Source organism: Mus caroli, chromosome 19, assembly GCF_900094665.2.
Source record: "Mus caroli chromosome 19, CAROLI_EIJ_v1.1, whole genome shotgun sequence".
NCBI classification, from domain to species: domain Eukaryota; kingdom Metazoa; phylum Chordata; class Mammalia; order Rodentia; family Muridae; genus Mus; species Mus caroli.
The window spans coordinates 52,074,523-52,095,978 of NC_034588.1; the positions used below are offsets into that span (position 1 = coordinate 52,074,523).

At 49.0% G+C, this 21,456-nt stretch overlaps 1 protein-coding gene across 8 annotated transcripts in view; it reads left to right on the top strand.

Moving 5' to 3' along the window:
• The window catches only part of Vti1a (vesicle transport through interaction with t-SNAREs 1A), a 308,059-nt gene extending 289,906 nt beyond the window's left edge, over positions 1-18,153 (top strand). For 5 of the 8 annotated variants that reach the window (XM_021152364.2, XM_029472448.1, XM_029472450.1 and 2 more), the window contains one exon: positions 17,238-18,153. In XM_021152364.2, the coding sequence (XP_021008023.1) occupies positions 17,238-17,331 (94 nt within the window). In that variant the 3' untranslated portion in view covers positions 17,332-18,153. The remainder of the gene's footprint in view (positions 1-17,237) is intronic. The other 3 variants (XM_021152368.2, XM_029472452.1, XM_029472453.1) reach the window with 1 other exon arrangement.
• The last annotated feature ends 3,303 nt before the right edge of the window (positions 18,154-21,456 follow it).

The following is a 21,456-nucleotide window of genomic DNA, read 5'->3' on the forward strand; positions in this document are numbered from 1 at the left end:
CCATGGCTCTCACTCCTCATCCTGAGGGACAGTGGGGTGTCCAGCCAGCCCCCAACCCCGCCATGACTCTCACTCCTCATCCTGAGGGGCAGTGGGGTGTCCAGCCAGCTCCTAACCCCGCCATGGCTCTGGCTCCTCATTAGCCTTTCTCTGGTGTCCCCAAGTACATCCTATCTTCTGGTCATTGGATATGTGGAGACCCTTTGTGGCACTTGCACAGGCTCTCATCTCCAGTCACTTTAGGTTGGCCTGCCACTCACAAGAACTAATACTAAGGCTAGCGGGGCTGCGAGCTTCCCCTGTTCATTCTCCCACAGAGTTTGCCGCACGCAGTGCTGCTGCTGCTGCTGGCTGTGGGTTTTCCCCTAAGCTCCTCATCAGATCTGCCTGTGGAAGCTTCATCGCAGACATCCACCATGCTAGCCCACTAACCAGGAGGGCAAGGTGGGGATGTTCTTACCCAGTTCTGCCAAGCCTCCCATCTTCAGTTTGCTTTTCACCTTGAGTCTTCCCCGGAGCCCTAAGGGAGTGTCAAGTGCCGAGTTCTTGTCTGTCATAAGCGGAGTAAGTTTGCCACGTGTCTCTTCAGGCATAACTAAATGTGTCCTTGGGAGAGAGATTCTTGCCAATCTGTAGGCAGTGTTTATATGAAGTACTAGGACATGCTTATCATGAAAGATCTCATCCTTGGACTCCTTATGGATTTCAGTGTTCCAGAATTCCAAAGCATCCCCCACCCACCCCACCCCCACGCACTCATCTGGTGAAGATCGTGGGTGCCTGAGGGGCCCCGTGAGTAACGGCCTCTGCACAGGCCTAGTCCACTCATCCACCATCTCTGGCTTGCCTGCTACTGTCCTGTCTCATCTCCACCGTCAGCTTCCAGTCAGGCGCCCACCTGACTCACAAGGCCTACTCAGCTGCAACAGACAGGACCTGCTTCACAAACACTTCCTTAGGAAAAAACGTGCCGCGGTCATCAGCTTGTTTGTCTTTCATTTGCCTCCATCATCTGGGAACTCATAACAGACAGTATCAGGCCCAGCCAAAGGAGCAGGCTGATCTCGCTGATATTGTTTTCAGATCTTTGCCTCCACAGAGAGGACCAAGGGCTTGGATATCAAAAACACCTACCATGAAAAATAAGAAAGACATGCTTGATGGGAAGCCAGGGGGTCAGCACCGCTTGCTCAATCTCTCTCTCTCTCTCTCTCTCTCTCTCTATATATATATATATATATATATATATATATATATATAAAAGAAAAAGTTGAAACCCCACCACCCACTCATCGGGTGATTGGAGACTCTGGCTGTAAAAATGTGCTTCAGGCAGAAGTTCTGAAAACCCCAGAAAGTGTTGAAAACATCTCTAAACAAGGCGTTTTTCTTCTGCACCTTTCTTGCTAAAGGTCCCAATTGCTGCCAAGAAAACTAGTGAGAATGTTAGCTGCCAAATAAAAAATTTATGACAGTGTTTGGCAAAGGACGATCTCGCTGCTTGTTTTCTGCATTTCCACGAGGCATTTGAAGGCAGCCGCTTTCTTCCTTCCCCCGAAGTCCTCCATATACACTTTGGGTACGTAAACCTTACTGATCACTGTTCTGAGCCTGTTCGCCAATAAAAGAGCAAACTCTTATAAAGTAGGATTAAACAATATAACTTTCTTCCCCTTCAGTAACCTCTGAAACTGAGGGAGCAGCCTTCAAGTGGGATGTGCTGCAGAGAGGTGGAGGGAGATGCGGTGACTGCTTGTTTAGAGTAAACACGCGCATAAAGAGGAATAAGAACCTCTCTGTTCCCTAGCGCAGACTCTTCCCAGTACAGTGAGCCTGGTGTGCCCTGATCCAGGCAAACCTCGGCATCTTCACAGAGAAGAAATTAGGAGCCAGGGAGCAGAAGGCGTTCTCCCCAAGGTCACAGATGCATGCAGGATCCCTCCTGGGAACAAAGCCTGGCTCTCATCTGGGTACCACAGTACCTGGTGCTTTGTAACTCAGCACTGACTTTGTTGGTGTCACACCGACGTGCGCATGTGCACACACACACATACACACTCATCGAACTCACGGCTTGTTCTATTGAGTATTGAAATTCCTGACACTTTCTGAAAACTGTAACATCTGTGTCTCTAAAACTCTGCAAAAACTCAACACATCAAGACTGAATCGGAACACATGCGTGATTACTATTAAGATGGTATTGTGCACAGCTCTCAATTAAGCCTCCTGGCTAACTCAGGAATCTCTAGAATTGATGGCAGGGCCTCTGCATAAGACAGAAAGGTGTCTCCGAAATCAATTTGGATGTTAACAGTAGTGCTTACAGAGACTGGTGCACACCCTTAAATACTTTAGCAGCTCTTACATGGGTTGAGCTAAGATTTTTAGGTAAGCAGGCTTGCCTGGGTTTATCTGTTCAAAACAGTTGCTACACAAGGCCTTCAGCTGTGAGTCCACGCTTAGCTAGCACGCATCTCAGTATTTGAGCTGAGTCGGAGCCTGTGTGGGAGCCTGTCCTAACCTGGTTTCTGTCTAGAGCATATGCAGTCTTCACACTCAGAGTGATGCAGGAGTCGCGGCTGAGCTGTGGCCACTGTTTTGCTGTGGCTGTCCTAAGGAAGGGAGTTGGGTTAGATGCAAAGTGCTTCAGACAGCGCAGGACTAAGCTGATTACTTCCGACAGCGTGAGGAGGTAACCGGAGGAAGATTAGTTCGACATGAGGCAGCTATCATAAGCAAATTAGAAAAGCTCCCCAATTAGGAGAAGAGACCTGGGTTTGTGCTGTTTATGATCTGCGGCTGAAAGGCAAAGTGTCCGTGTTACAGGCTGCAGTCCTGATTTAAGCTGAAATGTTGGCATCTCCTATCAGCGCGTGTTAGCATCTGAGGCTGTGTACAGCCTCACAAATGAAGTAAATCTCTGCTCTTGCCGCTGACTGCTCCCCATTTTAAGGCACCGTACACTGGGCAGTGTTTTTCCTTGGCCCTGGAATAATCTCTAGGGCATATTATAATGTTTCCATGCCGGGGGTATTCAACATGATTCCAATGTACCACACTCCATCTCCCGTGTTTGTTTGTCACAGGGAACCTGTGTCACCCAGAAGTCATAAAAACAAAGCATGCGGAATGCCAGATGCTACAAATATAACTAGATACTTAAAAATCTGTCCCGGGGTGGCATCGCCCGAAATCTGTACCTGGGCTTCAGAGTTTCACAAACTTCTCCGCTAAGCTATGGATTGTTCTCCAACAAAAGGCACAGCTTTGCTTCTGAGTCCTCTGAGCCGGGGACTAGACACTGGCCGGCAGCCTGTTTTTTTCCACCAAATCCACTCTGTTCTCTCTTGCTTCTTGACCTCTGCTGCTTGCCTTGGAGAATGTGTGGCAGATGCCCTGAGCAGACCTTCCACCCTTGGCTAAGATCTGATCGTTCTTTTTACCTGTTTGTTTATCAACAGTCCTGGGGTTCCAGCCCAGGCCTCCTTGCATGCTAGGCAAACACCTTACCACAGACCCGCATTCCTACCCCACACTTCCCCATTTCTCATTATCTAAGAAAGGGCTGATAGGGGAGGAAATGAATTTTCTGATTAAAGAAATAGTATGTGTTCATTTCGAAAATATTTGCAAACTGTAAAGAATTGTAGAACTAAATGTGTAGAAATATATATATATATATATATATAAATGTATATTTAGAAATTAATTTACTAGCACTGTCTAGACATAATCACCTCACATTTCAAGTGTGCCTTTGCAACTTCTGCTTTACATTTATACATGTGTTTTCTCTTTCTAAAATTAGGGTCTTAAAATATACGCTAACAAGTGGAACCTTAACTTTTTGCTTAACATGTTGTGGGCAGGATGCTCTGTGCTGGGACGTAAACCTCAGACGATTTGGGGACATCAGTGAATGTGTTTGGTGTGCGTGGTGGGCGTGCATGCTTTCTTTTCTGAGACTCGTCAGTCCCTAAGTGGCATCTGTAGTGGTTGTTAAGGCACCAATATCAATATCATCACATTGTCACCCAGCATCACATCACCACGATCCCTGTATCTCTTTGAGCAGTGGCTTCTGCCCTGTTCTTGTACACATAGTCTCATCCAGGCGTCCTCAGGAGCCACGAGGCAGGGAAGAAGGACAGACATTGTTATGCTGGACTTATTCATAAATGCAGAGTGGCCCACCTGCTTTGACAGCCAGGTGGAGCTGAGCACAGGGCTTGGCCTTCGGGACCTGGTTTTCAATGTGTAGCCACTTCGCCCGTGGCCAGCTGAGTGCCACTGGACATGTTGTCTCCCCAAACCTCAGTTTTCTCATCTGAAACTAGGAACCGTGATGCTTTGATCGTAGAGTCTCTATGATAATGAAATTAATTCATGTGAGGTACTTAGAATAACAGAAAGGCATCCCCCAAAGTGCTCTAGTGTACATGGAGAAGAAGAAGAGCCTCAGGTTTTAAATACAGTGATGGAATCTTGATTCACTATTCCTGTGACCTGGAAACACTTCAAGTAAAACCTAGCCCAGCCTTTTACAAAACCAGCCTCTGTCAGGACATGGGTTTTTCTGCTGCCCAGGCACAGGCAGCTCCTGGGCAGAATTGTTTCTTGGAGCACCTCCCACCACTGGAGAAAAAATGGTCCTCCTGGACCCTTAACTGTGATCCTCTGGGAAGGAGGAATAGAGCCAAGCCCCTCTGGCCAGCTAACTCGATAGTTCTCTATCAGCTCAGCCGTCGATGAATACATTGATCTATTTTTATTTTCCTTCCCATTCTGCAGTTCTGCCTCAGCTAGATCCATGGTTTCTCTGAACCAGATGGGCAAAATTGATTTTTATTAGTCCACTGGCCTTGTGGAAAATTATCTCCTGAACTGGTTTTCATGGGAAGGACTCAAAGCACAGCACAGGGTGAAAACTAAGCCTATAGCAGTCAGAACTGTTGTCTGAAATGTCTTCAGACGGCAAGGCTGAATTTATTGCACGGAACAAGTGCGATCGGGGCGGAGGTGTGCCTGCGTGCTCATTATCACTGGAAGAGAGAACCAAAAAAGCCGAGTAAAAAATTAAATTTTAATAATGCCCGTGATATTTTCTAAATCTTTCCTGACAGAAAGATTCTCATTATTTTTATCTGTCTCCAAGTGGGTTCTTTTAGAGGCATCTCGGAGATGGCCTAAGCTTGATTGTTTCCTGGGCTTTAAAGCATCTGCAGAAGGAGAGACAGACAGAGAGAGAGAGAGAGAGAGAGAGAGAGAGAGAGAGAGAGAGAGAGAGAGAAACCTTGAGACTGTTCAAGGAAGTGCTAACGTCTCAGGTAGGGCACTTGCAGCCGGCATTGGCTAGGAGGATCTTTCGCTTTCATGAAAGGGGTCCACACTGTTCAGACAACTGCCGTAAACAGCCACAAACAAAGGGGGCTCCATCTACAGTGGTTGGCTGTGACATGAACCCAGGCCCTCCCGACCCTCCCCATCAGTTTGGAGTTTTGGGGAAAGTCTAGTAATTGCCCACTCTGACCTCCAAAGGCTTTTCAAGTAAGTAGGAAGGCCTTGGTGAGTGTGAACGCTGGCTTTCCATGTAGCCCGTGGTGCAGAACTGTTGAGGGAGTGAGAGAAACTGAGGCCTGATATGTTTAAGCAGCCAGCCTACAGACAGGCATTCTTTCCATTTTCTTATCCTTGTAGACTGTATAACCATTTGCCTAAATGCATACAGCACAACGAAAGCATTGCTACAGAAAGGAAGCAGGGCTGAGGTCAGTGCCTACCCTGTGCATGACTAAGTAACTGGACTGCTAATTTATCCATAAGATAAAGCCCAGATCTTTCTCCTGCTTCCAACTAGAGAGAACCATTCCCCACAAGTCTTTACCATAGGACACATGCTGAGCTAGGTAATAATCGGTGTGCCCCACTGTTCTGAGAGGAGGCAGTGGGTCCCACTGGACAGCTTCTTACTGCTCCTGGCTCTTCCGTGGAGCAGATCAAATGGCAGTCCATGTGCCAACCAAGTGTCTGCACAAGTGCTGACATGGACACCCAGAACTGGCTGCCCCCAAGGAGAGGGAAGACAGACGCCCACCCCCCATATACACTCCCGGCCTGGCCCTCAAGTTTGTGAGCAGGGACCTTTGTCAAGTCTGCCAGTGTTTATTAGAGCCCACCTTGTCATCTGTTAGCCAATAGGGGCTCAGATTTCACCCTCCATTGTGAGATTGAAGGCTTGGGGAGCTGGAGGGCCGAGTCCCCAGAGAACACAAGGTTGGCTTTGTCAGATAGCAGCAGACACCTTCAGCTCAGCCCCTCAAACAGGCTTTCTGATGGATCACTGGTGTTCCTACTTACTGCAGCACTGGGGACTCTAGAGTGCAGAAGAAGCCTTGGTCCCAGGTGCTGGCCTTCAAGGACACCCAGGTCTCTTCGTTCTCTGTGCAGTCTCTTTAGAGATGGAGAAACAGGGGCACAGAATTCTCACCAGACTATGGGTAGAGTCAGTCCTGCAAACTTTCTTGGCCATCCACCGCCAGTAAAGACCCCTTCTAAGCTCATTTCACAGACCGTGTTGAGCCTGCTGTTGGGAATCAGCGGCTGGATCTCTCCAAGCCAAGACCATGAAGGTCAGGGGGCTGCAGATGAGCAGTCTGGCTCCTGACCTCTGCCTGTGCTCCCCCTGACCTTGGGAGTGCCTACAAAGGCTATACAGGCTGGTTCGTGAGCACACTTGACCTCTGTCTGGCCTTTCACATAGTAGTTAAAAAACTGGTTATGGGCTAAGTTTAGATAACTTCGAGTGCAAGGCCTTGCTATTGATGTTCACATCCAGGCTGATCCTCTGGCTTCTGAGAGCCACAGGGTTAGGAGGGCTGGGCTTCCAGTCTCCAAGAGAGGCTCTTGAGACTTCACTCCAGTTCGTTCTCAGTCATAATTAAGAGTTTCCAACAAGTCCCATACTCTCTGTCTGCCACTCACCTGTGCTTTGTTTGACAACTCAGTTTAAGAAAGTGTTGACTTGCCGGGGCGGTGGTGGCACACGCCTTTAATCCCAGCACTTGGGAGGCAGAGGCAGGCAGATTTCTGAGTTCGAGGCCAGCCTGGCCTACAAAGTGAGGTCCAGGACAGCCAGGGCTATACAGAGAAACCCTGTCTCGCCAAAAAAAAAAAAACAGTGTTGACTTAGTTGCCAAAATTTAAACCGTGTGAGATTTTAGGTAATCTGGATCCTAAGGTGAGGGTGACGCTGATTTCTCTGGAGTCTGGGGAATCTGGGCCCTCGAGCTAGGAGCTGAGACTTGTCAGCTGGGAGGGATGGGAAGGTTGCTTCTCAAGGACCAAGTGTGGGTGAGACAGCTCTCAAGCACTCCCTTGCAGAGTCCTCAACAGGAGCTGAAGGGCTAAGAAGCACTAAACCTGTAGATGGAGGAACTCACACCGTTGACAGTCTGCTTAAGGCTGACAGCCTTGCCAGGGCCACCCCAAGAGTGGGTGTCACCTTCTCCCTAGGTGGGCCTGAGCCATCCAATGAGGGTTCTAATAAATGAGAGTCCTTGGGAAGATAAGGTGACACCATGAACGCAATCATCATCCCCCATCAGATGGCTTCTGTGAGGGCACTTCCTGAGCACATGAGGGTTCCCTTCCAGCAGCCCTTCCATCGTTTCCCGAGGTCACAAGTGAGGCCAACCTGTTCTGCCAGCTGCTCTCTCCTTACACTGGCTCCATCGGTCATACTAATTACATCCTCACAGATCCGAAAGCCCTCCTATGATGTGGATGCTCATCTACAATAGTTTTCAAAAACTGTGTGGCACAAGGCCAGGGGCAGACCCTTTGAGAAGATGTTAGTAACTGCACCACAGGACAGCTGACATTCCATCCTCCTCACTGCTCAGGTGACCATGTGTGTGCCTGGAGTAGATAACAGACAGTCCTAGAAAATAAAACCAAAGGCAGAGGAGGAAGAGGAGGAGGAGAAAGAGGAGCAAGAGGAAGGGGAGGGAGGAGGAATTAGTAGTAGTAGTAAACTCAGGTCACTAATTATCATCTTAATGTACTGCATATTTACAGTAGACACTAAGTTGACTTTGGTTAAATGGCCATAGTACATGTATTCTAGGCTGAGAGTGTATAATCCAAAATCTTCTATCTGAAACTTGAATATTCGTCAGTGCTCAGAAAAGTTTGGACTTGGAAACATTTCAGCTGGTTAATTTCTCTATAAATATTCCAAAATCTGGGAAGCTTCCGGCTCCAAGCATGTTACGTAAGAATAATTTCGAAGAAAGGCAGGGACCCTCAGGCCTCATCCTTTAAAGCACCAAAGGGGAGACCAGATTGAAAAAAGGCATAAGACTGCCTGGTGTGGTGATGGGCACCTTTAATTCCAGCCCGTGTGGGGGCAGAGGCAGGCAGGGCTCTGAGAGCTCAAGACAGGCCTCATCCGCAGAGAGGATCCGTCTCAGAGACGGCACACCTCGTAAGCGACGCAATCCGTAGCTCATGAAGAGGTACCTTTTGCCTTCCTCTGCTCTTCTCTCTCAGCCTCAGCATGGACTTTAGGACCACTGTTTGAGGCCACCCCATGGCCCTCTTCAGAGTCTATGGAGATGGGGTGAAGTTGGGCTCGGTAAGAAGGGGACTTCAGGTCACCACTGTCCGTTCTCGTGGATGCGGGCGGCGACTTGAATGGGAATGTCCTCCCCCGGCCTCTGGCATTTGAGCACTCGGTTCTCAGTTGGTGGCTCTGTTTGTGGGGCTCCAGTGTAGCCGTGGGGGACGTATATGACCGGGGGTGGGCTTTGAGGTCTCAGAACCTTTGTTTGTTCTTGGTTCTTAGTGTGAGCTCCTAGCTGCTGGTCCAGCCACCACAGCTGCTACCTCTGTTCTGCCTCAGACCCTACCCTCTGGAGCCAGGAGCCCAGTGAGCTCTTCCATAAGTAACTAATACACGGGGTGAGTATCACTGGCCACTCAGATGAGGGTTGTCCCCACGAGACAAGAGTGGGACATCCTTAGAGTTCACGGGGCTTCACAGTTCTCTCCTCTAAAATCCAGACTCTGGGCCTAGGTCCAGAGACCTTTGCCAGCCCCAGCAGTCCGCAAGCCTGGAAGGAACTGTACACACCTTGCATCTCTGGAGCATCGTTACCGAACGCTCTTCAAGACTGTCCAAGTCCTTTGATGGAAGCAAGCCGCCTTGATCCTGTGTGAAAGTGGTCGCCAGCAAAGCTGCTCACCAGGCCTCCACGGTCGCCAAGCCCATAGTTAAGAATGGCAGTGGCGGCGGCACCCAGGCTGAGGCTGCCGTCTGAGGTACACACTTGGCAGTGCAGAGCTCAGTGTAGCTACACATCACTGATCAAAACCCCTTGGACCTCTCAGTGTCTGACGGGTACTTGTTGGCTGCTTTCCCAGGCTGGGGAGGGGCCTGAGCTGGCCAATGGGAAACCCCCTTTCCCTTTTGATGTTGATGTTCCTACCTTGGAGACAAGGCTCAGCCCTGCTGGGGAGACTGTCAACCTGAGGGCCCACTAGATAGCAACCCCTGAGGATCACAGCCCAGCCAGCTGAGCAGGCAGCAGCTTCCCGCACACTCTGAGCTTCCCCTCTAGCTTCCGGAAGTTTCCCAGGTAGCTTTCCCATCTCTGGCAACTGGAACCTTTCATTTGCCCCGAAGTGGCACCTCCTTTTACAAAAGTATTTGCCAACTGCATACACATCAAAGGGCTTTGCCTCTCAGAGCGCTTTAAAATCTTTAATGAGCTGACCCTCTTCTCCCTGCATGACTGATAGGTTGATTGACACTGTTTGGGAAGGAACTGAAGATCAGGTGTCATGGAGTAGGCTTTCTTTGGGTCACTCCAGGCAAAACCAGGATTGCGGGCACGTGACAAATTACCCTGGCCCTGGCCCGGCTCCAACTATCGTCTTTGTCGTCAGCTCTCTGGCACCTGATGGCTAATTGTGGTGCCCAAAGCTCACATGCGGTAGGGACTCCAGTTTCCCTGTCTTCTTCAGGCATCCGTACATTCTTCAGGCATTTGATCACACTTGTCCTTGTCACAGCTTTCCGTGTGGCTTCTATGAATGACTGTTTCCTCTAGCTAAGAGGGACCGTGCCCCAGAGCTTGTAGCTTAGAGGCTGGGGTGGGCAAAGCAAGGCCTTGTCCCACACCCAGCCCTCTGCCCGTGTCTCTGTGTCCCCCAAGCTGACATGGGTTTACATTTGTATATAATGGAAAAAAGAATCAGAAGAATGCTAGTTGTCATTGTAAGAGCATATGAAATTCAACTCCACACACTCCTAAAGTTTGATCGTAACGTAGCCCATTTTCATTTGTGCCATGACTACTACTCTCTCCACAGAAGCAACGTTGAGTGACTGCCAACAGAGGCCGTATAATCTACACGACTGAGAGGAGTTTCCTAACCCCTCAGCTCACAAGTGGAGCCTCTAGTCCCTCGGTGTGTGCCCTTCCTTGAATCGTACTTGTGACATTTGCCAAGACGAGGCCATATGAGAATAGGATGTTCCCTGATCCAGTATGACTGGTGTCCTTGTAAAAACTAAAAACACACACACAACGAGTTCTGCTTGCGGAATGTGCGGAGCAGAGAGTATAGCTGTAAACCAGGGAACCTCAACAATTCCTGGCTAACCACCGGAAGAAAAGAGGGCAGCTTGCAACAGTACCCCTGGCAGCCCCCAGGAGTGTGCACGGCAGCACCTCAACGCTGGGTTATTGACCTCCAGAGCTACAAGATAAAGATTCCTATTGCTTAACCCAACCAGTGTGAGGAATTCCACCTTATAGCAGCTCCATCAGATCTCTATGATTGCCATCTGACCCTTTATAGAACAAGCCTGCAGGTCCCTGTTAAGCTAAGTAGAATTTGGGAACGGGTTCTGAGCTGAGTTGTGGCAAGACTCAGGTCCCAGCTCCTGGTGCTTGGATTCCTTGCTAGAGAGTCTGCCTGTGTCTCCGTCTATCAGAACTCGTCCCTCTAGTGCCCCTTCTCAGGGCTACCAGGTCACAGACTGTGTCAAGGTGGATGCCAGCAAAAGCGAACTGTCAACTGCTGCTGATAGCTCAAAAGGTTGGCCCAGCTGAACCATGCAAGGCATCCGAGCACAGTAGTGAGTGGGATGAGATGGGTTCTAGAACATTCCCCCAAAGCCCCCACCTCTCTCTACCTTTGAGTTGCTGCTCAGTCTGTTCATGAGGAGAAATTCTCAGTCAGAGATGGAAGGCTGCAGTTCCTGGAGTCCCTGGGACCTCAGGCTGCACACAAAGCTTCCAGAGAGTGAGCTCAGGACTGCCTTGTCCTTTAGGGGAGGCTTGAGATAAATCCATTGTAGGGTGCAGGGTAGCATGGTGAAGGAACCAACACTGTGGAAAGCCATCGTGATGCCCAAGGCACAACCAGAGGTCCAGTCACTGGCCTCAGAATTCAGTGTTTGCTCTCTAGGGCTGCCAAAAGAGAGGGCCTTAAACTATGTGGCTTTGAGCATCAGAAATGGTCTCTTGCACAGTTTCAAAGACCTGAAATCTGAAGCCAAGAAGTTGACTGGCCCATGCTCTCTTCAAAGCCTTGAGCCGTCCTTGGCTCTTCTAGTTTCTGGTGTTGCTCCCCTGCTTGTGGTAACAAAACACAGTTTCTGTCTACTCTTCTACGGCCATATTGCCCCTGTCCCCCTGGGTACTACTGATACAAGGACATGTGGCCACCTTAAATCCAGATGGTTTCTTTTCAAGATTGTTAATGAAGACTTTCTTCTAAATGAGGTCACTCACCTAATGAGCTTTCGGGTGAGCTGACTTTGGGGGGAGGGGGAGACACTGTCCAATCAGTATGGTTGGAGGTGAAAATCCCCAACTAAAGTTAACTACATCAAAAGGGCCTGTCTATAAAGATAAGTTTAAGTGCGACCCTTCAAGTGTGGGGCTCACAGACAGACCCGGAATTGACACAATGTCTTCATTTCTTTCTCTTTGTCTGTTGACCCTGTGGTCCACTGGCAGGAGACATGCTCCTCTCCAGCACCACGGTTAGAATCCTCTTCAGTAGACTACCATTGTCCCTGCAATCAGACCCAGTAAAGAGGGACTAGACTTTTTCTCTTGGTTCTCTAGGGAAATCCCCAGCAGGCTTTGTGGTTTGGGTGTCAGGCCAGCTTTCGAACACTTGTTAGTGCAAGAAACAGAGTTTTAATTGGTAGGTCTTGCCTGTGAACCGAGACGAAGCCCACCCCCAAGGCAGGCTCAAGGGAAGGTGCAAGCTGTGCCAACCCTTGTGTACAAGCAAGGGTGCCGCCGTCATCCTTACTGGACAGTAGCCAGTAGCTAAGCCTTATGCTGTGCTTGTGTGCAAGAACCCCTTCAAGGTCACAGGCTGTCTCCCAGGCGACCTCAATCCTCAGGCCCTTTGGCGCACATGACCTTGACCGCCTGCCTCAGATTCCCAAGTAGCTGGAACTTTGGTTGCCTACACCGCCACACACTTTTTTTTTTTTTTTTAATATCTCTACCAAGCTCTATGTCAGAGAGATACAAAAGATAAAAGAGATTCAGGCTGTGGAAGGGCCACTTTCTACCGGAGAAAACTTCACAGAAACAGAAAATCAGACACCTGTGTGGTTAGCATAGTGGGAAGCAAAGAGCAGGGAAATCCAAGCTTGAGCTGGCCCAGTCCGGAAGCCCTTATTAGAGGGCGCCATAGATCAAAGCCTCCGTGAGGAAGCTCGGTGACTCAACCCGAAGGGCTTTTTGGTTACAAATAATATAGGACCCAAATCAGGCAGTATTGAAAAAAAAAAGAAGTTAATTTATTTTCTCATATTAATCAAAGTTCAAAGGAAGGGTGGCTTGCTATAGAGGTTGATCATGCCTTCAGGGCGGGGTCCTAGTTGTCTACTCTTCCATGGCCAAGCTTGTTTCTTAGGCTGACTTCCTCATGCAAAGAAAATGGCTGCTAGCTGGCTTCAGTCACTGTAGCCAGGGAAATAGAGTGAGCACACTGGCCAGGCTGGCTTAGGTCACACCTCCACCTTTGGAGCCAGGGGCAGCATGGGATGCTGCAGACGGCCCTTACCTGTGCCTGTCGGGATGCAGAGTGGCCTGAGCAGCTTGCCAAGTGCTCACAGACACCATTGCCCACGAACAGGCAGCAGCCTCTGCTGAGGAGAGCTCCCTGGTCTTCCAGGTGAAGATCCGTGACTGACTGGATGCAAAAGGAGCCCAGCTTTGGGCTGGCAAGGTGACTGGGCAGGTAGAGGTGCCAGCCACCAAGCCTGCGAGATTGAGTTTGGCTGAAAGCTGTACAGTGAAAGGAAAGAGACAAGTCCTCTGGGCTCCACACGGACACTGTGGCGAGCACATAAGTAAACAAACATGTAAATGAACAAATGTGATTTTAATATCTGTATTTAAAAACACCAACCTTTGAAGATAAAGAAACAATAATCGAATCACCAGGCATAGAGCGAAATATTAAAAAAAAAAAAAAAAAACCAATCCGTGCTATCCAATCAAGGAAGGCATGACAAGCCATAGTCAGACCATCATGGCTGCTGGGCCATGTGCACCCCACACTTCACTGCACCTAGGCGGCCCCTCCCCTCGACTGAGAGGGGCAGTTGTCATGCTGCAGTAACAAGCAATCCCCACACCTATCACCTTTGAACAAATATTCTGTGGACCCAGGAGAGTCCAGGTGATAGCGCTGGGGTGCAGGTCCCGTGTCCTGTCTCTGCGGTCTCTGGAATGTTCACGCTCTACATCTAAAGATGGGGATAGGAAGCCCACTAGAGGATAGAGCACCGAAAGTCAACCGCGTGCCCATGCCAAGGCACACCACCAAGGACCAGGTCAGGGCAGTGAGTGCTGGACATCTCCAGAAGCGCCCTGAAGAGTGTCCTTGGTGGTACGGTTCCCCAATGCCCCTCACGCAGGAGGCGATGAGGGAGCCACCTGCCTCCTTCACGTGAACCAGCCTTCTGTGCTTCTGCATGCCACACACAGGAGCAGTTTCCAGAAGGGGAGGAGACGGGCAATGGAAGATTAACTGCTCCCCGGGATCCAACAGAAGGATCAGTGTTTTCAATAATACTGTGTGAGTTTAACCTCAAAGTAAATGGTTAATTCATCTTATATCAACAGCACTGTGATTCATAATGTAAACTTGGAGAATTCTTGATGTTTCGGGCCCACATTCCTTTTAATTTGCCTCTGCATTCTTTTAAAGCCACAGTGTGCTCACTTGATAAAATGCAGCGTGCAGATGCACGGGTTTCTGCCTGGAGGCGATTTAGCCTGGCTGGTTCAGTGGACGTCTTCTTTCAAGTGTATACTCTTTTCTTAAATTATTTACTGGGTAAACACACTTTGCATTTTCAAGAGGGATATTAAGACTGTTTGCTGCTGGCCTGGTGAAACATCAAGGCCCCTTACCCAGAATTAACAGCAAGTTACTTGGGGCTGCCCCCAGAGTTCTTTTCTGGCTCACTAGCAGAGTTCCTTGACCTGGCCGGCTTTTCTGATTCCTCCCAACTCTACAAGTGTGCATTCAGTTCTGTTGCCCAGAGTGACAAGGATTGGCCAACAGCAGTGGGCAGCGGCTGTTCCCCAAGCTTCTTCAGCTAGGGTCTGCCACTGCCAGCCTTTATGTCCCCTCTCCCTTCTGGGTCAGCCCTGTCCACTCAGGCGGGTCATTTTCTATCCCTAGAGAGACACATTTGTTGAAGCACTTCACAGTCCGAATCTAGGCTGACGGCCTGGCCTCTCGGTGTTCTAATTCCTTCTGCCCTCTGCCCTTCATCACAAATGTCTGGCATCCCTTTTTGTAGTAGCAATGATGTCTTCCACCGGCGCACACTCAGGAGCCCGGGTGGCCAGTCATTCCTCTTCCTTCTGGGAGAAGAGCCAGGGCTGCTCTCAGGAGTCACTGTAGCGTGTAGCTCCATCTTTAGGACTCATTTCAACTTTGACCTCCATCATTCCCTACCCTTACATTTCATGCCAAGGGAATTTGCCCAGATCTCTTCTGCCTTCTTCCTAGGATGGGAGGATTATACTGACCAAGGCCATGCTCGGTCGTCACAGTCCCTGGAAAGTTAGTTCTCTGTCCCGCTCCCAAGTGCCAGCCACATCTAAAGCATAATGTCCAAGCTTCAGAGATGAATTCTACATGGTCACTACAAATAGATCCATCAGAGCAGCAGGGGTGTGATGACAAGGATGCCAGTGGACATGGCTGCACAAGGCAGGGGACTTGGGGACTCCAGTGTGCTTACTCTATCACCATGTTCCAGACTCAACTAGTAACGTCCATAGTTACCCGTCCTGCCAGTCCATCGGACACTTGCAGCCCTCATCCCACACTGTGGGTGGGACACACTACTGCACTAAGAGTCACACACCGTGTCAGGTCACTAGGGCAGAACCTTTAACGTCTCATGCTTTGAATCTGCTTTACTGCTGAGATTTGGTTTCCTGATTTCTTTTGTAAATCTGACACGTGGGGTAGACAGAGGTTGGAACAGTGACCTCAGCAAATAGGAGCTGAGGGGACCATTCCAAAGACTTGTCTCCCTCCTCCCAGAGAAAAGGAGAAAAACCAACTTGAATGTTAAAGGATGCCTAAGTAGGTCCAGCCAGCGTTCCTAATTAGCTTCACTTTAATAAACTGGAATTCTACTCTTATTTACTTACTGAGTGGGACAGAGACTCTTTCCTGCCTCCTAGGTAAATATGGCCTGTTAAGTCTGAATTAGCTGTCATCACGGAAGAATTAGTGCCGGGCACAGGCTTTCTAGTGGGACAAGAAGAAATAAACAAGACAGCTCTTCACGGAGCCTCCTATGATAAATGAGGACAGAGCACACCATTCATCTCTGCGAGAGGAGCAGACATGGCTACTCAGGCAGCTTTGCGGAAGACGTGTCAGCAAATGGTGATCATTTTGTAACCTGTCAGGAAGAGAGGGAACCCGTCCTGTTAGGGGCCACAAGGGAATGGACCACTCTAATGGGAAGTACCCATCCACCCATGAAGAAGGAAGGGTGGGAGGGAAGGATGCCACCAAAACGGCAACCTGATGTCATCCTCCACTCCCGGCCACAGGGACCCTGTGAAGGTTCCTCTAAAAATGCCCAAATGGAGGCTTGACTCAGCCCCACACGCCTCTCCCCATGGAAGACCCTGGCCAGGGTCCTATGTGCGTAAGGAGGACACAGAGCTCCGCATGTGCCTCTGGGTCGGTGGGATGGAGTTGCTGCAGGCTTGAAGCTGGGTGGGCAGCCGGCTAGACGGCCAGCCTCTTTGGGTTTCTATTTCCGTGCGCTCTGTAAGAGCAGCGAGCAAGCGTGGGCGAGGCTGTTTGACCCAGGTTCCCTTTGAAAGACTCAACAAAGCATTGTGGTGTGCGACCTCTTTTCTCCGAATGAGGTAACAAATTATGAAATCACTTCAGCGGAAGCGCGCTGCAGGCATCCAGAGCGTGTGTCTCCTCTGCTTGTCTTTGTGAGGTCAGCATCTGCAGGGCTGGACTGAGGGACCAGCAGCCCCTAGAGGGCCTACCCACAGTGGCTTGCCAGGCACCTTGAGGATGTTCCGTTAGCTCTCATTTCCATCTTTTTTGCACCGGGGAGCATACCTAACGTTTCCTCCTGGCTTGACGAAGCCGTGAGCCGCGCTGACAGGTGACGGCCTCCCAACCTGAGCTGCAAGTTTGACACTTGCTTCTTAATCCTGTCCTCTCCCTGCTAAGTCTCTCTCGCTTTTCCCGGGGTATTTTTGTTCAGGTAAGTACTGCACTGACATGCTTCCTTGGGAGTCTTCTCCTTTCATGGGAAACACTGGGGGAAAGAAAAAGAGTAAGGCTTGTCTCACATTCTAAATTAAAAAGAGATGCTCACATTGGGCCCTTGATCACTTAAGGAGGCTACATGGTACCCAAACCATGGAAAGCCTGTGATTCCCTTAGCTTTCTGCTAAGCATTCTCTGAGTGCAAGCACCATGGAGTTGTTCATAGAACTGGAATCTTTCTCTCCATGTGTGGCTGTGTATGTGGCTGTGTATGTGTGTGTGTGTGTATGTGTATATGTATGTGGCTGAGTGTATGCGCATACTCACAGGCTATAGTTTCTTTAGCCAGCTTGGCTTGGCAGTGTTTGGCAGAGTACCAGTCACTCATCCAGATGCACCTTTTCTTCTGTCTCCCACAGAATCATCCAGAACCGTATCCTGCTCGTCATCTTGGGGATCATCGTGGTCATCGCCATCCTGACGGCCATCACGTTTTTCGTCAAAGGACACTGATGCATCTGGTCCCCCTTGATAAACAGTGATCTTGGCTTGTTCCGAGTAATTAAGACAAAATGGTCACATGAATCATTCTTTCGTGCTGACAGGCCCCGAGTGACCCTCTGTCTCTCCCTTACCACTGTTGAGCTGAGTGCAGAGAGTGTAAAAGCATCTTTCTATTCCTGTCTGCATGTGGGTTGGTTTCCTTTCTGAGGTTGGTCTTTGCCCAGATATGTCGTTTTTTTTATAGGTAAAGGTGAATGCTTATTTGCCTTTAGGTAGCTTCATCTGCTGTCCAAAATAGCTTTGGTAACATCCTTCCTTGCCTTGTGGACATGCCTGGGGTCACGGTCTGAGAGAGGCCGTGATGACTCAGTCACAGTAGCTTCTTTTTGTCACGTACCTCTCTTTACCAGACAGTCCTTCTGTGCTGTCCATGGATAAAATGCCAGAAAAATCAGAGGCCAGAGCCAGTGATCAGCTCCAGGTCAGCCTCGCCCTTTCCCAGCATAATGAGTTTGGCGATCCTGCCCAGGCAACTTCATTGCAAAGGGGCAGGATTTACTGTCTCTTGTCCAGAGAAATAACTTGGCCCTTTCCCTAGATTTTTATTGCATACATATGTATGTGTATGTATATTTTGCCCACACACGTGTATGTGTATGTATATTTTGCCCAAGAGTTTTGGTTTTTGTTTTTGCTGAAGCTGCTCAATGCCTCCTTTTCCCAGCTTTGGTTACTGGCAACAAGAAATAGTCCCTCGCCTTCCCCAAAAGCCGTTCTCCCCAGAACTTGCTGGCAGCGTGAGAATTGGCACAGAATTTAATTGTGACCACATCTCCCCTGGCCTGTTTCTGTATCTTCTCGGTTTTAATATGAGCTCAGTCAACAGCAGCCCTTGTATAAGCAAAAGGTCGGAGAAGATTCTCGCCACATCCCTTCCTGTACGGAAAGAGAGCATGAGCAAGGTTTGCTACTGTGACGTGTGCAGTGTGGGAATAAAATGGGCGGGACCACTAGGAAAACACAAACAAACAAGCAAGCAAACAGAGACCCTCTGTGGGGGCCCACTGGCCTCTTTCAAAGAATGAGGAACTGTAGACAGATACCCAAGACCCACTCATTTTTAGAGACAACCGTTTAGCAAAGCCTGCCTCAGTTCTCCATGCATTCAAACCTATAACACACTCCATCATTTTCTTCCCTTTCTTTTTGTCTGAGGTAACTGGGAATTGTGTTCAAAATTAGTTCATTTGTGATCAGGCTTAAAAGTTCCCAAGCTGAGGTCATTTCCCCTCTAGTCATGAAGCAAATGTGTTCTTCTTAAGACTTGGTAGGCCCTTGCAGCGCTGCACGCACTATCTTTTTAATATAATTGGCTGCTTTGAATTCTTGAAAAGCCAACCTGCTCTCTTTATAAAAAATGCTAACCACCTGTGCTCGTGGAGTAAGATCATGCTGCAGTTGATCTACCACACACACACACATACACACACATACATGCACACACTCACACACACGCACACACACACATGCACACACTCACATACATACTCACACACACGCACACACACACACACACACACACACACACACACTCAAAAGAGAACCATTATAGAGTAGAGAAGAAATACAAAATCCACCAGAGGACTTGTGCCCGTGGAAACAGGCAGGGCCTACATGTGCTCAGATGAATCATTTATTATTGTGTAAATAAAGGTGTAGTCTCAGTTTTGGAAGGATGGCGTGGGGTTTGGGCTGAACAAAGTAGGCTGGAAGCTGCGCTACCTTTCCTGTCAGCTAAAGGGGCCGGCTTAGTGAGAACCTTTTATCCTGATAACTGAATTCTGGCCATCCTAAATGTAGCAAAAAAAGCCATTAAAAAGTAAGGAGGCAACCTCAGTCTGCAGTACTGATGCTGGTGAAGGAGATCAAGGCCCCGGTGGCCTCTTTGTAAACCCTGGTTCATAGTTAAGAGCAGACCCGAGTCCTGAGCTGTCTCTGCCACCTTCCTCCGTCCTCCCAAGTCACACCTTCCCAAGGCCACCTAACAGGTGAAGCACTGGCTCTTGCTGGCCCCTAAGTAGTTCACCAGAACCCGAGTTGACTCCGAAGCCAATGAAATGAGAAGAAGGAAGGGAGGCATCTGCCACTCACTAGCCTTTCATGACTCTCTCTGCTTGGTGCTTTCCTTGCTATCGCCAGTGATGTTGGCCCAGCTCAACCGTGGGAGTGGAAATCTGTGACTCTATAGCCCTTGGCCTAAGAGCTCCATCACATCCCCTGGATAGTGGACACCCCGTTCAGGCCAGTTCCCACCAAGAGGACTGGTCTGAATGTCCCTGGTCGGCCCTCTGGCCTCCTGATGTCATGGGAAGAGCAAGGAAGAGCCCTAGGCCAGGGCGATACCTTTCCCACCTCCCTACCCACCATGGCAGGGAGGAAGCGCACAGCTCTGAAGCAGGTGTCTGTGTGTGGAAGGTTCTAGGTTCTTATTATGCAGACCTCGGTTGTTGAGCATTTGTGAAGTTGGGAGCCTTTGTTTAAATGTGTGTGGGAGGTGGGGGGGGGCGGCAAAATGACGGCATGGGGGAGGAGGAAGAGGAGGAAGCCCTCACCATATAAAATTCATGCAGACTAAACAGTTTCTCTGACGGCATAAATAAAGCGGAAGCAACCCTGCTCCAGAATCAAAAGCAATTTAATTAAAGTCTCTTAAGTTGTAAAGAGTTTTAAATGTTCCGTGTTGAAGGCGGATGCCTGCAGATGCAGCGCGCCTGACGTCAGCGGGCAGGCCTGGGCTGCGGGGCCATTTGCGATTCTCTTTCAGGCTGGCTGGATTGTCTTATTTTGGAACCAGCTTGGTGGGGGGTTTGCTTTGCTACTGCTTCTGAGCCCGGAGCTTCAAAGGCTGAAATTAATGGCGAACAAAATTGTGCGGCTCTGGCCGTCCCATGCGGGGCGAGCCCATTGAGGGTTATCATTAAGTAAAGAAATAAAGAGGGGGAAAAGCCTGCCTGCTCCAAAAACCTCATCAGATAATGACCTCCGTGATTGGGTTTTCATTACCAAACAGCATCCAGAGATTACCAACTCGTGGAAGAAGGGAGGAGGGAGAGAAAGGAAGACGAGCCACTGTCTTTCTCTCTCTCCCTCTCTCTCTCTTTCTCTCTCTCTCTCTCTCTCTCTCTCTCTCTCTCTCTCTTTTGCACATCTTTTCTTTAAAACTGTCAGATCATTTCAGTATTTCAAATCCGAGGAAAACAGCCTGCCTGCTGCTGTATTTGAAGTTGTAATGGTGTCAAAAAGTCACGACTGACTGACAGCCGTCAGTCCCAGAGGGGCTCATTAAATCATAAAAACTTGACAAGGAAATAATTGCGCACGGCCAGCGACTTGGCGCCTGTTTAGACGGTTTTATTGTCTTTCATTATCAGTCCCCGCCATTACGTTCATTAACAAATTGCATTAAACAACTGTTAAGGGCTAATGATTTGTTTATCGCTTTTTTTTATTATTATTATTTAAACATTAGCTGTGTCATGTGGTACCCCAGCAGCCTCTTGCCATCATCTGACTGAATATTTTTTCCACTCTGAGCCCTGGGTACTGTTGGAATATGAAATAGATTATTCATTACTCTCCTCTTTGCCACTGATTTGGTTTCATGTAGTGTCTTCCACAGAGAAAGATGAAAACTTGTCAAAAATAGGTTATATCTTATTCGAAGGGGCAACAATACCAGCAGGTACAGGCACACTTTAATATTTAATTAAGGTTGATGTTAACCCCCTTCAATGACTTCAGCTCTAAGTTACATTCAAATGCGGAAGAGAAAAATAATTGTTCTTAATTTGCAACCTGTTTGGCAGGCATTCTTCGATGGACTTACTGGAAATTTAGAGGGGAATTTTTAAATAATAAAATTTCCCGTCATAAATATTTATCGTAGTTTGTCTACGTAGTGGAGAATTGAGGGCCGGGATGATTTCCTCATCACTTAGCCGTGAACTGATGCCTCTCCGGGTGCTCTCGGCTTGGGAACAGAGGTGGCAAAATGTCACCTGGAGAGGCCCACAGCCAGGGACTGTAGGTTGTTTTCGGCCCACGCTGCCTTGAAAGGAAGTGCCAGGTCCCCAG